The sequence below is a fragment of the Myotis myotis genome, unplaced genomic scaffold, assembly GCF_014108235.1.
Source record: "Myotis myotis isolate mMyoMyo1 unplaced genomic scaffold, mMyoMyo1.p scaffold_m19_p_14, whole genome shotgun sequence".
Classification (NCBI taxonomy): domain Eukaryota; kingdom Metazoa; phylum Chordata; class Mammalia; order Chiroptera; family Vespertilionidae; genus Myotis; species Myotis myotis.
This window is the reverse complement of record NW_023416318.1, coordinates 12473300-12497121: the sequence shown is the minus strand read 5'-3', so window position 1 is coordinate 12497121 and position 23822 is coordinate 12473300. Positions and strand designations below refer to the sequence as shown.

The 23822-nt window shown below is 57.0% G+C and overlaps 1 protein-coding gene across 20 annotated transcripts in view; it reads left to right on the top strand.

Moving 5' to 3' along the window:
- The window catches only part of DYSF (dysferlin), a 198668-nt gene that overhangs the window by 120636 nt on the left and 54210 nt on the right, over positions 1-23822 (top strand). For 15 of the 20 annotated variants that reach the window (XM_036334155.1, XM_036334148.1, XM_036334167.1 and 12 more), the window contains 7 exons: positions 7945-8126; positions 10667-10807; positions 11607-11636; positions 13001-13030; positions 21743-21844; positions 21950-22111; positions 23161-23326. In XM_036334155.1, the coding sequence (XP_036190048.1) occupies positions 7945-8126; positions 10667-10807; positions 11607-11636; positions 13001-13030; positions 21743-21844; positions 21950-22111; positions 23161-23326 (813 nt within the window). Of the gene's footprint in view, positions 1-7944; positions 8127-10666; positions 10808-11606; positions 11637-13000; positions 13031-19026; positions 19069-21742; positions 21845-21949; positions 22112-23160; positions 23327-23822 lie in introns of all 20 variants that reach the window. The other 5 variants (XM_036334154.1, XM_036334149.1, XM_036334150.1 and 2 more) reach the window with 1 other exon arrangement.

Sequence of the window (23822 nt, the reverse complement as noted above, 5' to 3'; positions counted from 1 at the left end):
TGCCAGGTCACTGTGGCTCCCTAGTTGTCAGGTGGCTGGCTGGACCCCTCTGTAGGGTTTGACTTTACTGACCATCCCCTCCTAAAAGCCCCTCTGGCCTTGACCCCCAGGATGCCCTCTCTCTAGGGTCTCCTGTAGCCTCCTCTTGCTCTACCTGCTCCTACCCAGGTGCTTCTCTGCCTTCTAAGCCTGGCATTCCCAAGAGTATATCTGTGTCCTCTTCTCTGGGCACTGGGGTCCCCGTCTTCCCAGCTTCAGTGACCACTCATGTCAGGGAAGCTTCTAGGTCTTCAGTTCCTAGAAGCCCCTTATGTCCAGTCACATCTTGGTCTCTCCCCCGGGATGCCTCAGAGACACCTCAGTTCATCCTGTCCACACTGAACTTCCTATGACATTCCAGCCCCCCCCCCCCCCCCATCCTAGGCTTTCTGTGCATTTCCCACCTTGGTCCTGGTGTCCCATCAGCATGGAAACAGTCCGTCACCCCATCCTGTTGATCCTGAAACTTCCTCAAAGATGTCCCTGAGAACTGACTGAACTTGCCCCTTCGTATATGGACACTCTGGTCATTTCCTGACCTCCCTGCTTCCTTCTGCACTGCCCCGAAGGAGATCTGGTCATGTCACTCCCCCGGTTTCAAATGTAGACACTGACAGATTCATCCTCATCTCTCCAGCCTGACAGGCAACCCTTGTGATCTGACTGCATGGACCTTGCCAGTTTCAGTTTTCCCTGGCTGCCCTCTATCCACTAGCTCTGGCCCCACCAACTTTTGTCATCTTTCTAGCCTTTGTCCCCAGTGTCCTCTCTACCTAGAATGCATTCCCTCCCTATTGCTAACCCAGCGAACTCCTCATCCTTCACGACCCAGCCCAGATGCCTTCTGACTCTTCCCCAAGCCGACGTGGCTGTTCCTTTCTGACCGCCCAGCACCTCTCTCAGAGCCCTGACCCGCTGCACAGGTGAATTGCCGTCTGTCTCGGTCACATGCTTCCCCCGGTGACTGTGAGCTCCTCCAGGGAGGGGCCTTGTCTTACCTTGAGCCTGCAGCACTTCCTGCCTGCAGAACGGACACAACGCAGTGCTCACTATGACCCAGGCGCCCCACTGACATGATTTCATGTCACCCTTATAACTCTTGTGAAGTGGATATTTAACACTGTTTTACAGATAAAGAAACAGAGACCCAGATGGCTTACCTAATGGCTTGAGTTAAAATACCTGACAGGTGACATGTCAGCCTCCAAAGGCTTGAGTAGCACCGAGCTCTGCTTTGAGAATGATTTGTTCGCAGAATGGCCCTGCAGCTTAGAGCCACGTGCCGTCCTCCTTCCCAGCCCTGCCCCTGCCCCTGCCCCACGGAGGACCTCTCTGGTTCCTCCTTCCCAGCAGCTGTGCCCCCCGCATCCCCTCCTCTCAGGGACTTGTTCTCCAGCCCTGGGCAGCCAGACTCAGGGCGGATAGAGCAATTTCTCCTCTGTGGCTTGGGTCCCGGGTCCCGAGAGTGCCCTTTGCAAAGCCTACGCAAAGCCAGCGGGCAGGGATTGCAGGCCAAGGGCGGGCAGCTGCAGCTCCCGGGGAAACTGTGCCAGGCGGCTTTCTGACACTTAGAACGTACCCTGGGAAAAAAGAAGTGGACTAATTCACAACCTTGTTTCCTCTTCGTTTGGGGAGGATAGGAGAGGTGGGGGTGTAGGTGGCAGGTTTGTGTGAGGCGGGCGGGGGGGGGGGGGCTCAGGGGGGAGGCCCTAGGGCTGGCAGGGACCCTGCAGGGAGGGAACTCCTCCAAGGAGCCTGCCCTAGGAGTCAGCGTGCACCTCTAGACAGCAGGCAGGCAGGCCGGCCTGCGTCAGCCTGGGACTGGCCTGCAGAGACGTCACACTTTCCATCCTAGCCCCACCCCCTCCCCCAAGTAAACATCCCTTGAGCGCTGAGGGCACTGCCCAGGGCTTCCTCAGAGGCCACTGGCTTCTGAATGAAAGGCCTGATTGAGCAGCTGCTGGAAAGGAAAACAGCAGCCAACACGGGTGAACCTATAAAACCCAGAGTGTTTATTTTCACTCCCAACCCCTAAACCAGAGCAATTTCTCCCCTGGAACTGACCCTGGGGCGGCTGGCGGCCGGGGCTGTGTATGGCCACTGGCTGGCATTTCTCAGAGGAAACTCCTGTGTGAATCCAGAGTGTCTGGGGCCGGGGAGGGTCCAGTGCGAAGTCTGTCTCGAGTCTTAGGGTCTGGCCTGCCTGCCGGGGGTCTGGAACCCTCGGCTACTCTGACCGGTGGTGCCCTGGGCCTTGCCCCGCAGGGGTGGGCTCCAGTGGCCCCGAGCTGTGCTCCCGCCTGTCCCCTGTCTGTGGGCCTTGGGACTGCCTGGAAACCCGGCTGTGTCTGCTTCCTTCTCCCTGGCTGAGGGTTTGGGGGAACACACAGGAATTTCCCAGGAAACATTTGTCGAATAATAGTAAACTCAGTCAGGAAAGAGACTCGTGGAGATACTGCCGCCCGGGCTGCCCGAGGGCTTTGCCGTGGGTGGGGCTGAGTGGACGTCCAGCACGATTCTCTGGACCACGGGAGGGGTGCATGTGGCCTGTGGTTATGGGTGTGTGGCCCTGTGGCGAGTGGGCATAAGAAATGTAAAGTGATGTTTAATTCAGATGACCTCTGTGATATTGGGCTGGGGCTGCCACTCCTGGGGGAGCACCTGGAGAAGGCACTGGCTTTACTTTGGATGGAAAAGATGGAGCGGACTTAGGGCTCACATGTCCTCACACCATCCCTTCCCCGGGAATTAGGGGGTCGGGGGCAGCTGTCTGCCTTTCCCAATTGTCCCCCATGGAATTCTGCTTTGCTCTCCCCCAGTTGGGTACCAACATTGCTGTGGTTTGAGGGAACCATAAGTTCTACTTACAGAACTGCCACCAAGACAGACTCTGTTCTGAGGTCACCACAGTCCAGAGAATGGCCCTTAGCATGAGGGACCCAGAGACGGTCTTTGAGAGCCCCACAGGTAAGGGGGATCCGGGGGCCTGACCTGGCTAAACACGAGAGTGAGAGATGGTGAGCAGCCCAGGTGCCGGGGTGGCGTGTCTGTCAAGAAAAAAAGCTCCCGTGTCCTCTTTGCTGCCCTCGTGGTTCTGGGGGAGTCAGAGCCATACCGGCGGGGTGGTCCTGAGGATGGTGCTGCGAGGCCCGTCTTCAGTGAGGGCTGATTACCTGTGGCTGCCCCACCATTAGGCAGCTCACTCTGTGGGTACCAGGGCTTTCGTCCTCCCCACCCCCCGGATGCAGACCCTGTCCTGGGTGGGGCTGGGACATTCTTACATTTGGGCTCCCCGTGTCTGGACTCCAGTCAGGGTCCACCCCCACTTCTGAAGCCCAGCGTTCAGGGAAGGCTGGCTCTGCTTGGGGGACTTTTCTAGTTGAGCTTAAGGAGCTGTTTTCCAAAGGGCATCCGAGGCTTGTGAAGTGCTCCACTTACAAAGGTTCCTGAGCAGGAGAGGCTGGGGAACGCTGCACACAGATTTACGGCGCCGTGGCCTTGAGGGGCTCCGCGGCGGCGGCCGCAGAGGGGGCCGGTGTGATTGTTTGAGCGCTCACTCGCTCCCCAGAGAACGCATATTTCGAAGAACACATTTTGGGAGACACTGATCTATCTACGTAGGATTCAGTCCAAACTGCTCAGCATGAATCCAGGACCGTGCGTGATCTGCCACCGCCTCCTCCTCCCTCCTCTGTCCCCCTGCCCTGCGCCCTCTTCTTCCTCCCCTTAACCAGATCAACGCCTTGCTGTTTCCCACGGGTCTGTGCCCTTTGGAGCCTTTGGCCACCTGTGCTGGGTGCCTCCACACCCTCTTTGCCTTGGTCTGCCTTGGGAACTTCCACTTGTTGGAGATGCAGGGTGGGAGACCACCTGTGGGAAGACTGACTTAGTGTCACCAGGCCACACCCAGCACCCCTCACCCTCGCACCTTATACGCCCCGCCATTACGTCGCACATCTCCTTGTCTTGTCACCGTCGTGTAGTTACCACTTCCAACCGGTAGTCGTGATCTTAAGAGCCTGGATCGTGTCTCATTCATCTTCATACTCCTAGCACCGTGCCTCCCTCCCACATGTGGTTAGTCAATCATTGTATACTGAATGAATGATGGATGACAAATAGCGCTGGAGTGAACATCTTTGTACATATAGGTTTTTGGTTAATTTGGACGATGCCCAGGAATATGGGAAGCGGGGTATAAACAGGGCTGTGTTTTCCTGGGCATGCTGCCCAATTGCTTTCCTGAAGAGCTGCTGAACTGCATCCAGCAATGAAGGGGAGCACACCTAGTTCATCAAACATGTGCCAACGCTGGGTTTTATAAATCTACACGATTTTTCTTAATTTTATAGCAAAAATACTGCTGTCTTACAGTTTTCATGTGCAGCGCCTTACTGTGACGAAGTCTGCTCTCTTAGGGACCCTTACCCTGTAAACATGGCAGCAGGAGCACTGGGCTAGGAGTCATGGTGTCCAGTCCGGGCGATGCGTGAGCACGGGTTCGTGACCTAGTCTTCCTGGGGCAAAGCTCCCTCTCTGGCAAGTGGGGTGATGCTACCTGCCCTGGCCCCTATTCGGATGCTCTGAGCTGGTTGGTGGAAGGTCCACGAGGAAAGCTTAGGGTATGGGGAATGCAGAAGTGTCCGCCCTGGCGCTCCAGGAGGGTCTGAGCGGCAGAGCTGGGACGCAGGACTCCGGGTCCAGAGAAGCATCACCTGCCTGGGGCCTCTCCTGGGGATGGAGTCCGGCAGGACCTTCTGTGATCAGGGCCGGAGTGTCCCAGGGCAGCTGTGGTCCTCAGGGAGCTCCAGTCAGCCGCATTTCGCCTCAGCTCTGGTGGCACTCTGGCTGGCCTGGCGGGCAAGGCCTGAGGGCTCGCGCCGGCCTCTCCTGTGGTAGTGGTGGTCCTGCAGAGAGCGCAGGGCTGGGCGGACAGGGAAGAGATGGCCCTCACCCCTCCTTCGCCTCTCCTTGGGATCTGCTCCTCCCTGCTCTGGGCTTTCCTGGAAGAGGGATGTGTCTGTGTGTCTGTCTGGCTTGCCTTCATCTGACCACCTTGCTTCAGCAACACCCACCCCCACTTGCTTCTTTTTTTTGGAGGGGCTGGCCCCTGTGGGGGGGAGAGGCCAGGCCCAGCACACAGTAGCCCAGTGTCTGAGGCCCCAGGCCTCCAGGCCTGCTCTTTACAATGCCTTTGTTGTGTGTTTTTTCCTCCCATGGGCGGGCGGGGCGCGTGTGTGGGTCTGGGTGATTTTTGTTTGAAAGCCACCCCCTCCCGTCCCCCCGCGCTGAGCTCATTGCTGTGCTGATGGGCCTGCTGGAAGGAGCCGGCCTGCTCAGGGGCCAGCGTGGGGGGTGCTGCCAACACCAATACAGTGTGCACAGCCGCTACAATGTGCAATTGTGATCTTTGTGTAAACGCGGTCGGTCTGGGGCTCGCACGCTTATAAAAATAAAGCGTTGGGAAGCACAGGGGGTGGGAACAAAAGGGGCTTTTTCGCCGGCTCTCTAATATGGTTTTATTTATCGGAACGCTCCCTCTTTCCCTTACTGGAACCAGGGAGAGGTTCTCTGCCGAGCTTGGAGCTGATGGTATCACAGCCAGACGGTTTCATTAAATGCACAGACGCCGCTGGGCCCTGCCAGGGGCAGGAAGGGAAGGGCTCGGGCCAGCCCTGCCAGGCTGGTGCATGGAAGGGGGAGCCCCATGCCAGGGAGGCTCCCACCACGTAGCGGTGGTGAGATGTGGTAGCCTTTCTCCCCGGCCAAGAGCCTCCTACTGCCCTCTCCTACCCCCAGAATCAGGTTCCAAACCAGTTTCCTGCGGGAAGTCTTCCAAGATTTACCCCATGGTGCCTTTGTGCCTGAGGCTGAGGAGTTCATCCAGGCTGGTGGCTGCCTCGTTAGCCACACCTGTCCTTGTTCAGCCCACAGCGTCTGCCTCCTCACTTAGATCCTCTTCTCGCTTAAACCTGGCCCCGTGGGTGACAGCTAGAGTCTTAGACCCTGCTCCCTCCATCCCATAATGGGAGTCCTCGCATTGCCCACCTCAGCCTCCCCACCTATTCTGTCGTCACTCTCTGCCACCTCCCCTGCAGTGGCATGGTGTGCCACTTGGTCTCCTTCAGGCCAAGGAGCTTGTCCTGCTCACCTCCCGTTTGCGGGGAAATTCTCTCTCCCCATCCCAGCCCCAGGATTGCGGGTGGACATCCCGGCACCCTTCTGAGGCCAGCAGGGCAGACCCATTACCTCTGAAGCCCTTTTGAGGCCACGTGTGGGGTTAGGGAAGGGCATTGGGTTGGACTGTGAGGCTCAGAGGGTGGAGGTACTGCAGGATGGAGCAGGTGCGAAGGGGATAGGGCATGTGTTAAAGCACTTGGCCTCCACCTTCTCAATACATCTAGCACCCAGCTGCCAGCCTCCTGCATCCCTAGACTTTGCCGTCGTGTGCCCTCAGCATTTGGCAGTTTTGAGTCTTATAAAACGGCAACCAACTGGACCTCTCCCCCAGGCTGATGCCTTAATGGGAGAAGTTGGGGAGCCCCTTCTCCAGGCCCTCTGCTCCTCTCGTAAATTACATGCACTCGGTCTCATGGGCCCTTCTCTTGCATTGGTTTCCAAAGTGTGGCCCTGGGGGCCGATCAGTAAGTACCACCTGGGAACTTGTCAGAAATATAGATTCTCAGCCCCCAGCCCAGACCTGAAGCATGAGTCTCTGGGGTGGGACCCAGCAGCCTTCGTAAGCCTTCCAGGCGGTTCTGCTGCATGTTCACACTTGGAACCACTGCGCTAGAATCTTCTCTAGTGACTCCAACCTTCCCTGTGGGACTGGGCAGAGGGAGTGACTAGGGGCTGGGTCCCAGGCCAGCATGGCTGGGGCCGGCATGCGGGAGAGGAGTTTGGGGACAGTAGGAAGCTGCAGAGGCCTTAGGGTTCCTCTCACACCACCCACAGCTCCTGAGTCCATGTGCTTCTCTCTGGGCCTTCCCATTCATCTAAGCACCACCATCTCTGCCCGGCCTCTTCCAGTAGCCTCTTACCTGGTCCCCCTGCACTCACTTCTACCTGCTCCGTGAGGCAGCCGGAGTGAGCTTGCTGAAATGCAGCCCTAGGCACGCCATGCTGATGGCACCGACATCTCTGTTCTACCCCAGCCCCCGCCCCCCCTTCCTCAAAGAAGCCAGGCCTCTTCCTCACACACTCGACAGCACCTTATCTCTAGTCTTCAAAGCACTGACCAAAATGGTAATTTTATGTTTGTATGAATTGTGGTTTTGATTCAATTGCATTTTTAGCCCCTAGCCCAGGGGTGGGCAAACTTTTTGACTCGAGGGCCACAATGGGTTCTTAAACTGGACCGGAGGGCCGGAACAAAAGCATGGATGGAGTGCTTGTGTGAACTAATATAAATTCAAAGTAAACATCATTACATAAAAGGGTACGGTTTTTTTTTTTTTTTTTAGTTTTATTCATTTCAAACGGGCTGGATCCGGCCCGCGGGCCGTAGTTTGCCCACGGCTGCCCTAGCCTCTAGCCTGGCATACAGAAGGCACTCAATAAATGCTTGTTGGATGACTGAATGAACAAATGAGTGAGCCCTCCAGGGCTCACTTCTTCCAACTGGACCTTGCCCCCTGGGGGTCAGCCCCAGAAGGAGCCCAGAAGGGGAAGTTCTCTGGGTTACTGTGCCCTCTTGCCTGGATCCAGGCTCCACTTCCCCATGGTGGCCCACCCGCCCGCTCCTGGAGGTCAGGGAGAGCCCGGGAAATGGGTGCCCACCTGACGCTGTAGCACCAGACGGGCAGGCACAGCTCTGCTCCAGCTCTGTGGCCCGAGTGACTCCTGAGCAGCCCGTTCTCACGGTCTCTGCTGTGTCCTGTCTCCCTTCCCTTCCCCCGCCCACAGATCCCTACGCAATCGTCTCCTTCCTGCACCAGAGCCAGAAGACGGTGGTGGCAAAGAACACCCTGAACCCCACCTGGGACCAGACGCTAATCTTCTACGAGATCGAGATCTTCGGCGAGCCGGCCACCATCGCCGAGCAGCCGCCCAGCATCGTGGTGGAGCTGTACGACCACGACACCTATGTGAGCCTCCTGCCTTCCTGCGTCCCCTCACTGCCCACTTCCTCCAGGGGCCCCGGGAGGGACGCTGCTGTGAGGACCAGCTCCCCAAGCAGATGGGTGCCCCCTGAGGCTGGGACTGATGGCCTCTGCCCTGGCCCCACAGACTGCAGCGTGGTCAGAACTATTTTAGAGGAACGAAAATGGGATTGCTAGCGCCCATGCTGTGCCCACAGCAGAGAGAGGGGACAGGTCTGGAAAGGAAGGTGCTGGCTGTGGCTCACAAGCCGGGGTTTTCTCTGCCTCTAACTTGCTTACAGGGCCCCAGGCCAGTCCTTCTCCTCATCAGCATGCTGTGTTGACTCCACAGACATTTATTAAGCACTTTGTGCTGGGCTGGGTGGCATCTCACATTGGGGTCCCAGTCTAGGTGGGAGCCGAGACCCACAGACAGAGAACCTTCCAGGGAGACAGTGGGTCCCTGAGAGCCATGTGGCTCTGAGGCACAGGCAGGCCCTCTAGCAGAGCTGCCCACAGAGTGTCCTTTGCTGATGGAAATGCGCTGGGAGCCACTAGCTACATGTGGCTATTGAGCAGCTGAAATGTGGCTAATGCAACTGAGAAACTGACTTTTGAATTTCATTTAGTTGGAACTAATCCAGCTTTAAATGTAAATAGCCGCAGGTGGCTAGTGGCTCCGGTATCGGGCAGCACGGCTGAGGGAGGGTGCACTGTGGGCTGGATGTGCAGAAGCCTGTGGGGAAGATGCAGCCCTGAGGAAATGTGGGAGCGGGGGTGGGTGTTGGGAGGAGGGAGCCTTGGGGCGAGTGGGAGACCGAGGAGAGAGGAGGGCAGGAGGAGAACAGAGAATGAGGCCAGGGGAGCAGGGAGTGACAGGTCACAGTGACGTTTTAAAACGAGGAGAGATGAGAGAGACTATGTCAGCTGATGGGGCATGTGGCAAAGAGGTCACCTCCTAGGTTGGGGACAGCAGTGTGATGAAAGGGGAGGAGGCAGGGTTTTGAAAATGTTTCCAGAAAGAGTTGCCATGACCGGATGTCAGGTGCCCTGGGAGGGTGTGGAGATGGGGGTGGGGAAGGTGAAGCTGTCTGGGGTGCCTCTAGGTGGTGGGGGCCAGCTGGCAGTGGGCAGTGCAGACCTGGGCTGGGGTGTCAGCCTTCGAGCTCTTCCTTTGGAAAGAAAACCTGGCTCTTTGGGAGTGGGGTCGGGGGATGAGCAACTGGAGTCTATTTGGCATTGTTGGGAGGAGAGCACAGGGCCTGGTGCCTTTGCAGCAGGAGGAGGGAGGTAGGAGGACCAGGAAGGTTCCGGGCTGAAGGAGCAGGTGCAGCCATGACCTCTTCTGGGTGGGTGGGCTCCAAGGACCTGGGGGAGAGCACAGGCTGTGCTCATTGTTAATATAGTCAAGCTCGTCCGTACTGTGGCACATACCCTGAGCTCCTGCTGTCCTGGCTGCCCGAGCTGTGCATGGATTCCCCTACTCCAGCCTCTCCGTGACCCATCGGTAGGACAATACCTGCCCAGAGGAGCCTTCAGGAGCCCTCCCAGGGCTGGGGCTGGCGTCCACTCTGAGTGGTTGCTGCTGGACTGTCATTTGATGATCTGGGCATCTATGCAGCAGCTGGTGGCTCTCTGGGGTGTCCCCCGCAGGGAGGTGACTGCAGGTGGGGAGACCTCCCAGTCCTGTTCTGGGTTTCTCCAGAGGAGGGCCTTGAGCAAATCGCCAGGGCTTGTGAGGGCTGCAGCACCAGCTGGCTGAGACCCACATTCTGTGCCCTGCCCCTGCCCCTGGGAAAGCTGACCACAGGCCAGCGAGGTCACGGAGGGCCATGTCGGAGGCTGAGCTTGGGCAGGGCTGTGGGTCATGGCTAATCAGGGCAGAGGGCAGCATGGCTGGAACCGGCCCATGCAAAGGCCAGCGGTGAGAGACCAGCCAGGACCAGCAGGCTGGAGTAGAGGGTGTGTGTCAGGAGGGAAAGACAGGGCAGGGGAGGTGAGCAGGCTCCAGGACGGGCCTTCCGTCCCAGGGGAAGAGTTTGGACTCTCTCCTCTAGGCAGTGGGGAGCCATGCAAAGTGCCCGAGCAAAGGACGAAACATCATTTCAGCAAGATTCATATAATTCGATGAGTGTGGTCAGTTTCTCTGTCTGGAAGGTGGTAGAATTTAAAGGTGAAATGAACAGGAGAAACAAAAGTCCTTGGAACCATCAAATGCCTCGTCTGCGAGGGCGTCAGAGAAATGCCAGGATCCCGCCACTCTGGTCTCTAATCGGCTCAGGGCTTGATTAAATTAGAACAAGGCCCTGCTAGTTGGACATTCAGAGGCTCTTCCTCCCCCACCATGACGGGAATTCACATCCAGCAGCAGTGACCAGGCCACTGCACGTTGTTCTCGAATCCTTTTAAGGGGGCAGAGCTCACCATTCAGCTCCAGGGGCTGCCCTTTAGGGTTCAGAGGCCAGATGTGGGTCTGACGATCCCTCTGAGGCCACCAGGGCCCTGGGCTGGGGATGCTGAGTCTTCTTTCTCCACTACCTGTCCAGGGTGCAGACGAGTTTATGGGACGCTGCATCTGTCAGCCGAGTCTGGACCGGATGCCCCGGCTGGCCTGGTTCCCCCTGACTCGGGGAAGCCAGCCGGCAGGTGAGCTGCTGGCCTCTTTTGAGCTCATCCAGAGAGAGAAGGTGAGGCTGGGCCACGTCCAGATCCAGGAGGCGGGGAGTACCTGGTGGAGGCGTCTGGTGGGGCGGGGTGGGGGGGACGCAGGCAGGGTCAGCCTGTGGAAGGCAGGGGGCTGCTGAGCCATCCTCTCCCTCCACCGGGGGCCTGACAGTGGGGACCACTGCAGGGAAGTCAGGCCTCCTGCTGAGATGGGTCTCAGCCATCTTTTCTGAACCCCAAATCAGGACACGCTTTAACTGTGGGGTCCAATGCTGGAATCTCTGAGTCCTCTGGCCATTGGATGTATTTCCCCAGGGTCATATCCTGAGGTTGTTTCTGGTTGGGGCTCAGGGCCTTAATTGTGATGGTGGTGGTGGTGGAGGACTCCAAGGACAGGGAAGGGCAAGCCCCCTGTTCCAGCGCTGATGTGCCACAGCCCAGCTGTGATCCTGGGCCAGCCCCTTCCCTGCTGTAAAGTAGGGGGTTGGCATTAGAACTAAATCATCAAACTTGCTCTTACTGTGATGTAAACCCCAATATATTAGCCAGATAGAAGTGGGGCTGCTCCAGGTGAAGTGTCTGGAGAGAGACACAGCCTATGCCAGCCTGGTTCCCGTGCACCCTGCTTCCAACTCCCAGGCAGCTCTGAGGGACCCCAGGCCTCTGAGGAAGAGAGCGTGCAGACCCCTGGACTATCTGATCACTGGCATATGCCACGAGGGTTGTTTTGTGGTTGGCAATGGCTTTGCCTGGCCAGGGCAGAAGGGAAGGTGAGGGGGCCTGAGTGACCAGCACCTGAGTGAGCTCTTTCCTTCCCTCTAGCCGGCCATCCACCATATTCCTGGCTTTGAGGTAAGTCTTGCTCTCAGCTTTCCTTCTTCAAACTCCCTGCTGGCCTCCCTGTGTTTGTAGCTCTGTGCTTTGCTAGCAAGGGCAGCAGGCAGAGGAGGGCCCAGTGGGGCCACAGGGGTGGAGTGGACGGGGGGCCGGGGTCCTAGCCCAGCTCAGGCCTTTCCTGCCCATCTTCCCTGAGAAGATCACTCTCTCAGACTGAAGGGACCTCACGATCAGCCAGCCCAGTGCCTCTTAGCCTGGCTGCAGGTTAGAATCCTTGCGAAGCCTTCAAAATCCCCAGCGCTCAGGCCTCACCCCAGATCAAAGGAAGCGGGGTCTTTCTGGTGTGGCCCAGGCATTGGTGGTTTTCAAAGCCACGCGGGGGATTTCAGTGTGCAGCCAGGGCTGAGAGCCATCGACTCGCCAGGCGGTACCCTGCGCGGCATCACGGGGATGCTGTGGGAAGTACTTCTTGGGTCCCACTGCGAACCTACTGTAGCAAACGTGTGGGGGCCGCGCGCAGCTGCTCACAAGCCCGCGGAGGGTTCTGGTTTAGACCATAGTTCCCAGCTCACGGTGCCCACCCCGACGTGACCGTGACCGGGAGGAGGGGACTAGGCTCCCTGTCCCCGCTCTCCTTCTTCCTGGGCGTCACGGTCATGCAGACCTTTCGCTGTGGTGCCCGGGCTAATTGGCTTCTCAAAATACTACTCTCGGTTGGGCTCAGCTGCAGCTTTGGGACGTGGTCAGCGGGGCTCTGTTTGGATGCCTCCCGCTTAGAGGCAGCCCACACAATTTGCAGACAGCTCTTACCATGCAGGCCCTCCTGCCCCCTGTGCCCCCTCCACCCTTTGCTTCATCCCTCCTCCCCCTTCTCTCACTCTCCATTCGTCTCCTGCCAAGTCCAAGCTCCCAATCTCAGTCTGCCAGACCCTGGGGGACCCGTTGTTTCTTCTTGGCTCCCCAAGTTCACGTGCTCGGGTAGGAGCAGCAGCTCCAGGACCTGAGGCCCGTCTGCTTCCTGGGCTGCCGCACAGGCCCGGGCCCTTCCCACCACCTGTTTGCCATTTTCCTTTCCCCTGTCTGTCACTTCCGGACATGCCTGGGCTCTAGGCTTATGTTTTGGCCTCCTCTCCTACCAGTTCCTTGGCATCAATGTCCATCACACCTTCTTTCTCAGGGACCACAAGGAGGGCGTGGCTAGAAGCACATGGCACTTGCCGGGGATGGGAGGTGGTCTCTGTTGGCTCCTCTTAGGTGACGTCTGGTGTGCTGATCTCTGCCCAGCCTAGTGCGCTTTGTCACTGATGGCGAACTTTTATCCCCCTTCTCTCCTCTTTTCACCATCTCCTGGATGTGGAACGTCCCATGATGTGGTCCAGGTACAGGATACATCACGGATCCTGGAAGAGGTGAGGTGGACCCTCGTGGCTGTGGCGGTTGCTGGGGGGTGGAGGGGTGGGCAGAGACAGAGGGGAGGTCGAGGCCATCTTCTGGACACGTGCCCTGGAGCCTTCATTCCCCTCACTCTGTGTGGATCCAGGGCTGCCTGGGGTGAGTCCTGGAATGATTCTGGCCTCAGAGGACTGGCTGTCCTGTTGAAGGTCGGATTCATCTAGATCTCATGGTTGGCAGTATGTAGTCTCTTCTGGCCAAGGACCAGGTGGCATGTTTTCAAGAAGAAAATGTGCATAAGAGGCCAGAGTAGGCAAGGAAGCCTTTCTGGTGGAAGTGGCATCAGCCAGGCATTGTTGCAGGAAAAAGGTGGGAAACCTGCCCAAGAGACAAGCACCAGTTTAGGGCCTGAATGGTTCGGGGCCTGGATGGCTGAGGGGCTAGGTGGGTTGGGGACTCCCGGTTCTAGAAGAAGTTTGGGGTTTGTCCTTTGCCATGGGGATGATGAGGAGCACATTCCCTATGGCTTCCTGCACATCTGGGAGCGGGTCCTCATGCATGAGTCGGGCAGAGGCCTGGGCGGAGAGGCAGGAAGGAGAGCCCTGGTCAGATGGGGGTTGGGCAGAAGGCAGCTACTTCCTGCCGTCAGGGAATCCCCAGGCAGGGAGCGAACACCATTTGACATTTGCAGTGCAATTTGGACTTGAAGTGCAGGGTCAGGATGTGGGATCTGCAGGCCCTGCGCCCCTTACCTCACTTCCTTTTGCTCCCAGACCGAGGTGGGGTCCGCCAAATGAGCTGGCCGTAATTGCGCCTGACAGGCAGCCTCCTGCTCTTGGCTGCAGTTGGAAAGACTGCCGATTTGGAAAGGGGAGCAGAGTCCTGTCCAGGGAAGCAGCACGGAGCCCTCTCTCAATTGAGAGCATTCTGTGGCCAAAACCCACAGCCTGCTCCAAAGAAGACCCAGCCCAGGGATGCGTTATTAAAAAAAAAGTTACAATCCTTAATAACTAACTGGATCTGTAATATATAACAGTGAAGGCTCAGATTCCGAGAGCGAGGATCAGGCTGTGGTCTCCTCATCAGGAAGCAAAGCCAGATTTGCAGCTTTTGGGCCAGACCCCAAAGAGGGCCAAGTGTCCTGCTGCTGGGCCGGCCCCAGAGCGAGATGGGGTGTGGGTCACCAGGGCCAGGTGAGAGCAAGTCCTGTGGAGTGTGGAGTGGGGGGTGGGGTCAGGGGGCACAGGGCTGGGCTAGCCATCAGGTTCAGAGGATTTGAGGCCTCTGAGGATAAATGGAGTAACAACTCACCCAGGGAACCACCCCAGAAGATGACCTGGTGACCCCCTCATTCCCAGGGCCCGTAGCTCATCCACCTCCCCTGCTCTCGAAGGCTAAGCCTCATGTCAAGTCCCGAGTCCTGTTTGGTTTTAGGAATCCTTTGGTACTGGGTGGAGGCAGGGGTCCTGCTGCCGCTGCTGGTTCTGCAGGAAGCTTTACGACTGTGCAGGGTTAATCTGTCTTTGCGTGAGCTCAGCTCTTGCCTTGTATCCCCTGTTCAGTCCCATCTAGGTCTCAGTCTGATCCCTGTGAGGATCGCTCCAGGAGCCCGCGGGGCCGTGATAAGCCAGGCCAGGAGCTTAGATTCTTAGAGCAGAGAGGGCAGATGGGTGGTTAGCAAGTTGTCTGGCTGGAGGGGAGACCAGCTAGGAGGCTTCGGTGACTGTAGGATGGTTTAAGGATGGCCTCTCCAGTGGCGAGTGCCTTTGGGCCAGCACAGCCCAAGGCTGCGTGGGAGACAGTGTCTGTGAATGAGATGAAACGCCATCTGTCTGCGCTGAGGGCTCCCAGAGCAGATGGAGGACAGTGGAGGTGGCTTCCTGGAAGAGGTGACACCGAGCTTGCTTCTGAAGCACAGATTGGCAGGTGGGGGCAGGAGTGCAGGTGTCAATGCTTTGGGCTGGAGGCTGCCATCACTGGGGGCCAGTTTGTTGGGTGAGATTTCTCTCTGCCCAGTCTTTACGCCCATCCAGAGGGTCTCCTTCTGGGGCTCTTGGCAGGGAAGGAGAACTGTGGCGTCCTGAGGTTGAGACTTGGTTGATGCCTGGGAGGCCTGGGTCGTGGCAGAGAGCATGGGTGGCGGAGGGCATCTCTCTGGCTCCCTAGCCTGTCTCTGTGTCGCTGATTCCCCTCTTCTGAGCCCTGCTCGCCTTCCCCTCTTCCTGCTCTCCCTTCGAGTTTCCCTCTGCCTCCGTTTGCTCCTTGGCCCTGGCTCCTCTCTCCCTCCTTCTCCCGCCTCTTCTGAGCCCTCTGTCTCGTTTCTTTTCCTTTTTGTCTGGAGAACAAAGGCAGTCCGTGCTGCCAAGGGGAATGAGTTCAAAGAAACTGCAATTTTAGATTTCCTGAGAACTGGAGAGTGTGCACATGCACGTTGGAGTGTGTTCGAGTGTGTACACTCGCATGAACACACACACACACACACACACACACACACACACACATGTGCACGCACACGGGGCAGGAGAGGGGCTGGCTGACTCCTTCCTAACTGGGGCTGGGATGTGGCATGTGCCGAGGAAGACCCACCTGGGGGCTGAGGCGGGAGCAGGGGCTGAGGTCCTGACCACTGAAGGGGGTGTGCTGGGACCGGTGCCCTTGGCTCTGCTTCTGCCCTGCTCCGTGGCGGGGATGTCCTGGTAGGAGAGACTGCATGCTCTGTGGCTGTTTTCAGGAGGCTCAGGGTCCAACCAGATGTTACTCCCTCAGCCCTTCCAAATCCAGGCGATGGGGTATGGCGAGGTCCTCTCCTGCACCCCTAAATCCACTAGAAGGAAAACTTTGGTATTTTGCAATCAAGAAAATAAACCCAGTGGTCCCCCATCCCCCATCCCCCCCCAAGGCCTTAATTTAAAACACTGTTTTTCCTCCCAAGTGTAATTAGAGCAACATGTTGTTCCTAACGAGCTGGGTGGGGCAGGCAGACAATGGAGCCCTCCCAGCCGCCTGGCTGCCCCTTCCTGGAGCTCCCTGAGGAACCAGGATCTGAATGACTACAGGTCCCCTGACTGTACCCTGTTGGGTGAGGTGGGAGTCTATGGGCTACTGGTGGTGGGACTGACCTAGGTGGCTGGGTGGGCTTGCCAACATGTTCCCCGGCCCTAGGAATGAGGGTCTGTCTAGTGTGGTGGCTCCTAGGCCGGGGGGAGGAAGTCCCCCTGTTGGTTCAGGGTCTGGGCTAACCTGTACTGGACCGACCAGCAGGATGGCTAGACTAAAGGGGCATTCAGGTGTTCTCTGCTCTGATGGGGAGAGAGCCAAAAGCCCGCACCCCTGTAGAGGCCCATTAGCAGAGCAGCCTCAGGTCTGCCCTGCCTTCAGGGTTGGGTGGGGAGGGTGGCCAAGGAAGGGCTTGGTCAGGTGTTGCTGTATCTAATGAGGCTTCTATCCTAAGGCTGCCCCGAGGTCTGTGTCCCTCAGGGTCCCCTGTCACACTCAGGACAGTGAATCAGGATGTCCTGGTGGCACTTTCCGTCTACACCCACCCCCGCCTGCCAATGCTGATGTGCATCCCCAGTTCTGATAGGGCCACTGCAGCCCACCCTGTGGAGAGTCACGGCCTGGAGAGAGGAGGTGCCTCAGGTTGGCCGGACTAGAGAACAGCTGAGAAACTCGTCCACAGAGCTGCCACCTGGCCGGGCCACAGGACTCTCACGTGAGACGTCAGAAACCTGTTAGGATCTTGGGAAACTAGACACAAGGTCACTTAGAATTCAAAGAAGCCAGAAAGCAGGCTTATAAGAATTTTCTGGAGTGGTTAGGGAGACTCTCTGGAGGCTGGAGAGCTTGAACTGGGCCCTGAAAGATGTCATAGGCTCAGAAGGAGGGTAAGGGAAACCCATTCAAACCGCGGGAGCCATCAGCAGGCCCAGGGGAGGGAAGGCTGGGTGAAGACCCAAGGATCGGGCTGGAGCAGACAAGGAGGGGAGAGTATGTTGGAGCCAGTTCTTCATTCACACATCCACCCACCCACTTATCCCTCTGTCCCCACTCCTTCCCTCCCTTCAGCTACCCATTCATAACCCTTTATTTATTGGGCAGGGGATTCAGCTGCGGTCCCTGTGTGCAGAATAGCTGGTTTAGCCGGGGACACAGACAAATGAACACATAGGGATGGCACAGGATGGTGTGTCTTTCAATTGGAGAGGATCAAGTTGCTATGGGAGCCATGGGGGTGCTTAAGTTAGGCTCAGGCCCCCCAGGGAAGATTTAATGGAGACCTAAAGCCGAGTAGGAGGTGGCCAGATGAAGTGGGCAGAGAGCATCCAGACAGAAGGACCCAGAGCTGCAGGCCTCACAGGCTAAGACAGCATGGTGTCTCCTGTAACCTGCCAGGGCAGGCACTGAGCATGTTCACGGTGGTGGCTGATCTCTCTGGCGGCCTGGAAGGGAAAGTTATCTGGTGAGAGGTGAGACAGGAGAAGTCAAGGGCTAGAAGATGAGGGGCCTTGGAGGCCACGTCAAGGAGTTTGGACTTCATCCTGAGTGGGTGGGGAACCTCTGATGGGTCTTAAACAGAGTGACATTCATAGGTAGTGCCTCCTGGCTGCAGAGCACAGCGTACCTTTGTTGCAGGGAGTAGATGTGCAAAACCAGGTGCAAGACCACTTGGCAGGATGCTGGCGAATCCAGGCAAGAGGGGCGGTGACCCCAGCTGAGGAAAGAAGACAGGTGGATGCACATGCAAGAGATTTAGGGGACAGAATCGCCAAGGCTAGGCGACGAGGGGAGGAGAGCTGAGGATGGCATGGGACTCTGTGGCCTGGTTGTTGAGTGGATGGTGGGGTGGGTTTCTGACATGACATTTGAAAGGAGTGCGTTTTGGTGGGGAAGGTAGGGAACCCACTTTTGGGTCAGTTCAGTGTGAGAGGCCAGTGGGACACAAGGATGAACTGAGCAAAAGAGGCTGGGGCCGTGGGTCTAGAGTTTAGCAGAGATGTTTGGGAGCAGAAAGCCTGGGAGACGACTGGGCAGAGGAGGGGACTCACCAAGCAGAGGGTGGGGGTGGAGGGCCAGTGTGGGACCAGAGAGATGGGTCAGGAAGGAGGCCGAGGTCAGCTGGCCACATGCTGCGGAGGGAGTGAAGAAACAAAGGAGCTGGTGAGGGACGGCCTCTGGGTTGAGTTACGAGCAGGTCGTTGTTAACTTTGGGGATAGAAGCTTCCAGGGAGAGCACGCAGGGAGCCAAGCTGAATGCACTGGGCAGAGGGCTGCATGGAAGTGAGAGGCAGTGGATGGGTGCAGTCCTTCTCAGGAAGAGAGAGGAGAGGGAGGCTGCTGGAGAGGACACAGAGCAGGGTGGATCTGATGGACCAGTTTTGAATGAGGAAGGAAAAGATATAGCAGAGCCCTAACCGGTTTGGCTCAGTGGATAGAGCGTCGGCCTGCGGACTGAAGGGTCCCAGGTTCGATTCCGGTCAAGGGCATGTACCTTGGTTGCGGGCACATCCCCAGTCGGGGGTGTGCAGGAGGCAGCTGATCGATGTTTCTCATCAATGTTTCTAACTATCCCTCTCCCTTCTTCTCTGTAAAAAATCAATAAAATATATTTAAAAAAAGATTTAGCAGATAGTGGGGAAAACTGGGGCCGGGGGGGGGGGGGGGGGGGCGGGACTGGATGAGACTGGGTTAAGGAGCCAGAGAGTGTTTAGGCGTTGAAGCTCCGTGATAGCCTCACCAGTTTGCACAGCGAGGAGGGGGCACAGAGGGCCAATGTGGCAGCTTGCAGGCCTGGTGGAAGGGGGGCCCTACAGCGGCAGGGGGCCTGGGGAGTGGCAACAAATGACAGGGAGCAAGGATGTTCTGGGACCCCGGGGGACAGCGAGGTGGATGGAGATGAGATGGCCTTGGGATGAGGATGGTGGCCTCGTGCGGAGGAAGCTGCTCCACAGACACACTCTAACCACTGTCTCTGCTTGTCTCTCCCTGCTGCCTCTGCGGGCCTGGCGCTCCACAGCTGTGTGCACCTGCCTTCTTCCTCCAGGGCCTCCTCCAAACGGTACTGGAGTCTATCCTTCTCGAGGTTCTGGTTCCCTGGCCTCCTCCGTAAATAGGTTCCTGGAAATGGGGAGCCTGGTCCTCAGCATATAGAGAGGAATGCCATCAACTGGAGCGCAAGGGAGCCTGAAGGAAAGATGCAACATGGAAGCGAGGGGCAGGAAGGGACCAAAGGGACACTGCCCAGAGTTGGGGGCCTAGAGAAGAACGTCTGGGAGGAAATACGTGAATGAGCTTTCCTGGGTGATTTCGGGAAAATGTTGCAACCATGTGAGAAAGGCTTATCTTTCTGTCTCCCCACCCAGGGGAGTTTGGGCATGGTTCCCTCCCTGATACCTTCTTTTTGCCCCTTTGCATCTTGGGCTTTTGGCCCTGGGCCCACATTGGACTGGGCATCACCCTCAAGCAGGCCACAAACGGGCCATGAGCAGGCCTTCAGGCCTCACCCTTCCCTTAATGAGGCAACCCTTGATGTGCCACCGCTGCAGCTGGTGACTTGGAGTGCCAACGGTGGGCACTCAGCCAGGTGTCCCCATAGCAGCCAGGCCATTGTGGTGGCCGTCCAGGCCCTGCCTGCCCCCTCCAGGGGCACCATTCACGCAGACTGTGATGTGCACATCAGTCCCTGGAGTTGTGCCCCGTGGCAGCTCTGCACATCACCCCCCCTCCTCCTGATGGCATTTGTCTCCCCGACACCCTAAAAATGTATGTGCTCCCTACATCGTCGTCTGCATTGTGGGTCTGCAGGAAAACGGTGAATGTCTTCACTTTGTGCCCTGGTGACATAGGGACAGTTATGAAGCCAGTGTTCTGAGGAATGCTTTCAGTGGCTCACATCTCTTCAAGCCACCCTGGGAGATCAAGGTTAATGGTAAAAACCAAGGTTGGGTGACACCAAACAGCAATACAGGAACCAGAGTCACCACTATCTATGAAGCACTTCCTATGTGCCAGACACTCTCTATATTTGTTCTCCACCTGAATTCTCACAGCAACTTCGAAGGGTATTGTAATCCCAGATCTTCCCGTGAGGGTATGAGTCACAAAGGTTGGGTAATGTGCCCGAGGTCAGACAGCTAGGAAGTGGCACGACGGGCTCGAGAACCAAGGTCTGGTTTGATTCTAGAAATGAGCTCCTTGCCAGTGCAGGCCAGGGAGCATAGCAGCGTGGCTGTGCCATTGGGCAGGAGTGACAGCGGGGGCTGGCTGCGAAGTGCTGTGCTGGAGCGAGCTGGTGTGTTTCTCCTGCTGCTCCAAGGATCCGTGTCAGAGCATCTGTAGGTGGATGCACTGTCCTCTGAGACAGAACCCAGAGCAAGTCGCTTGGAGAATGAATCCAATCATTCCACTGTTAATTAAATGGGATCAGATGAGGCAAGCTCTGTGAAGTGCCCGGAAGAGCCCTTTTAATTATAGTGAACATTTCCCGAGGGTCAGGGACTCCATGTGTGGACGTGCAGGTTGTGCACTGCCCAAGGGCTCTGTGTCCAAGGAGGTGCAATTTCCAGGGCAGACACCATAGATTTGTATTTATTATAACAAGTCTCCAGTAGGTGGCAGTAGAGTGTCTTGTTCTAATAAACTAGTGGGGTATGATGATTTTCTAACCTGGATGTAAAGGTCTTTAGGAAAGAGACATCTTTCTCTAATTGTCACAAGGGTGCCACGTGGGCTAGCAGTCCGACTACTGAGAGTTTACATGAATCAGACACTATTCTAAATGTTGTTTTAACTTCTTCAAGTTTCACACTAACCTTTAGAGGTTGATCCCTTTAATACCATGTCATAGATGTAAAAAACATGAGCCATAGAGAGATGAAAGAACTTACTTAACTCAGTGAGTGGTGGAGCCAGGATTCATACCCAGAGCCCGTGTTCCAACCACTGTGAGACGGGGTAGTTGCTTAATCCATGGTGGTACCTGCTTCCCTTGCCCCGTCTGCTTCCCCATATAATTCTTCGTGATCATTGGGATTCCTGCCCATGTCTTTTTGGCAAACCCTTAGAAGGTCAAAGTTGACATATGCTGTGCTCAACTCTGGTCTGTGATGGTGAAGGAGCCTCCCCAGCAGTGCCCTTTGGTGCCTGTAGATGACGGGCATTTGTATACCTTTCTCCCGCTGGGAAATACTCTGACTCCCAGTGTAAGTGCTCTGTCCTCACAGCAGACGGGTAGGAGAGGCGGGTGTTAGGGGCTGACAGGTGTCTGGGTGTGGGTATGGGGGGTAGGGATGGAACTCCAGGGTGGGTGGTAAGTTGGGAGGGTGTGAGACAGGAGGCAGGAGAACCAGGCCAGTGGGGGGCCAAAGTGGACGTGTCAGGATGAAGAGGGCAGCCATGTGTGTGCACACGTGTGTGTGTGTGTGTGTGTGTGTAGGAGATGAGGTGACCCTGAGCAGCTCATTGGTGCATCAGAGCCTGCATTATGGGAGGAGGGGTGACCTAAACCCTGGGCTATGGTGCTTGAATTGTGATCCTGGAGAAGATCGTGCCTGGAAAAACTGACTTTGCTCTCTCATTTCTGCCTGCCCTTTGCCCACTTGTGTGTCCTTGCTTCTCTGTTTCTGTCTTTCTCATGCACGTTCTTCTTTCCATCCCACTTGTCCACCTTTCTTGTCTCTCTGCCTTGGTCTTTCTCCCACCCATGTGTCTGTTCCACCTGATATTCCCTGTAGTCGGAGGACACAGACCTGCCCTACCCGCCACCCCAGAGGGAGGCCAACATCTACATGGTTCCCCAGAACATCAAGCCAGTTCTCCAGCGGACCGCCGTCGAGGTGAGCCTGGCTCCCATGTGGGGCTGGAGGGCAGCCTGGACCTTCCCCTTCCTGGCCCAGCCCTCCATGGTCTTTCTAGCTGCTCTGCTCACTCTGTGTCCCCAGATCCTGGCATGGGGCCTGCGGAACATGAAGAGTTACCAGCTGGCCAATGTCTCCTCCCCCAGCCTTGTGGTGGAGTGCGGGGGCCAGATGGTACAGTCCTGTGTCATCAGGAACCTCCGGAAGAACCCCAACTTTGACATCTGCACCCTCTTCATGGAAGTGGTGAGCCTGAACCCCCTGCAGTCCTCTTCCAGTGCCCTGGTGGCTAGAACCTCCCAAGCAGTCTGGGAGCCTGCTCCGACTCCTCTGGGAACCTGTGTGGTCACGGTTTCTCTCCCACCTCGCTTGTCTATGAAAGTGGGAGGAAATGCTCATGCTCTCCTCACTGGAAGAGGTGAAGCGTATGAGCAACACCGATGGGACCAGCTTGCTCCCTCCTATCCAGATCCCGAGTCCGCAGAGGTCCGAAGGACCCATCACCATGGCTGTTCTCTCTTTTAGGGCAGGTCTCTATCCTCCGAAGTTCCCCTCGGGGCCCGCCAGGGCTTTGATCTTCCAAACCTTCCCTGACTGGCCTCCCCACCTGGGCCTCCGCAGATGGGCTCACCCTACCGCCCTCCAGTCCTCCGGCCCCCAGTCCTCTCCAGCTCCCGGGGCTGCCTGGGCCTAGTGGCCGGATCAAGGCCAGCCTGAGGAAAGGAACATGGTTTGCAAGATGAAAGCACTATAGAAATTCCAGGCCCAGTGGCTGTCAACAGGAGCCTCCTCTTGGCTGAGCCAAACCCGCCACCGAAGGAGAGCATATAAATTATTTCAAGTTGTGTTCAAAGTGCTTTTGGGGCTGGGGAGGTGGGGTGGGGAGAAGAATCTGGGACTATAAGCCAACTCTTGAGTATCCACTTGGGGGGGACTGTCTGCAAGAAATGTTGAGTTCTGGGCCAACTTCTCCTCTCGTCCCCTCCCAGCCAGTGAGGGTTCAGGGAAAGGAGACTTGCTTTCACTCTGGGCTGAGCTGATGTGTATGGAAGGTAAGGCTGTGGGGAAAAGCTGGCCTCCACATAGACTGTTCAAGAGGCAGGAGGAAAGGTGTGTGTTTTCTACGTCCCTGGCCAGCTCGTGGACTCAGCCAGCCACCACTTTGGAGTCATGGCCACTGGAGGTTACATGTGGGTTCATAGTCATTCTCTCTCCCTGAGCTTGTCCCCCCTCCTCTGAGACTCCCAGAGATGGGTTTAGGCCACTGCTCAGAACTTCCCTCCTCCTCTGCCCAGATGCTGCCCAGGGAGGAGCTCTATTGTCCCCCCATCGTGATCAAGGTCATTGATAACCGCCAGTTTGGCCGCCGGCCTGTGGTTGGCCAGTGTACCATCCGCTCTCTGGAGAGCTTCCTGTGTGACCCCTACTCAGGGGAGAGTCCATCCCCACAGGGTGGCCCAGGTAGGTGGAGGGGTTGTTAATGGGGAGGGCCTGGCAGAGGGGCCTTGGGCAGGTGGGACTTCCACTGAGAGTTGTCCTGAAGCTCTGCTTTTACTGGGACCTGACTGAGGGGTGGTTTCTGCTCAGCTGACCAGAACTGTAGGGACCTCATCTCCCTCAGGGCAAAGCCTGGATCTGGGCTGGGCGCACCAGGAGCAGGTACACATGTCTATGGGGGCTGAGAGGCGAAGGCTGAAGTGGGAGGTGGTTGAGGGAGAGAGAGATGCTGGGATTCAGTGGGATGAGGAGGGAGAGGAGAAATGGGAAGGGAGGAAGAGGGACATTCAGGAGACAGGGAATGTGAAGGAAGATGGGAGGGACAGAGATGGGAGAGGGAAGAATTAGGTGGGAGAAAGAGGAAGATTGAGAAGTGTGGAGAGAGAGACGGGTTTTGTCTCATAGTTCCCTGAGTCTTGTGGCTGAGGAGGGACGCGATCCCGGAGGGAGCCCCCTCTCA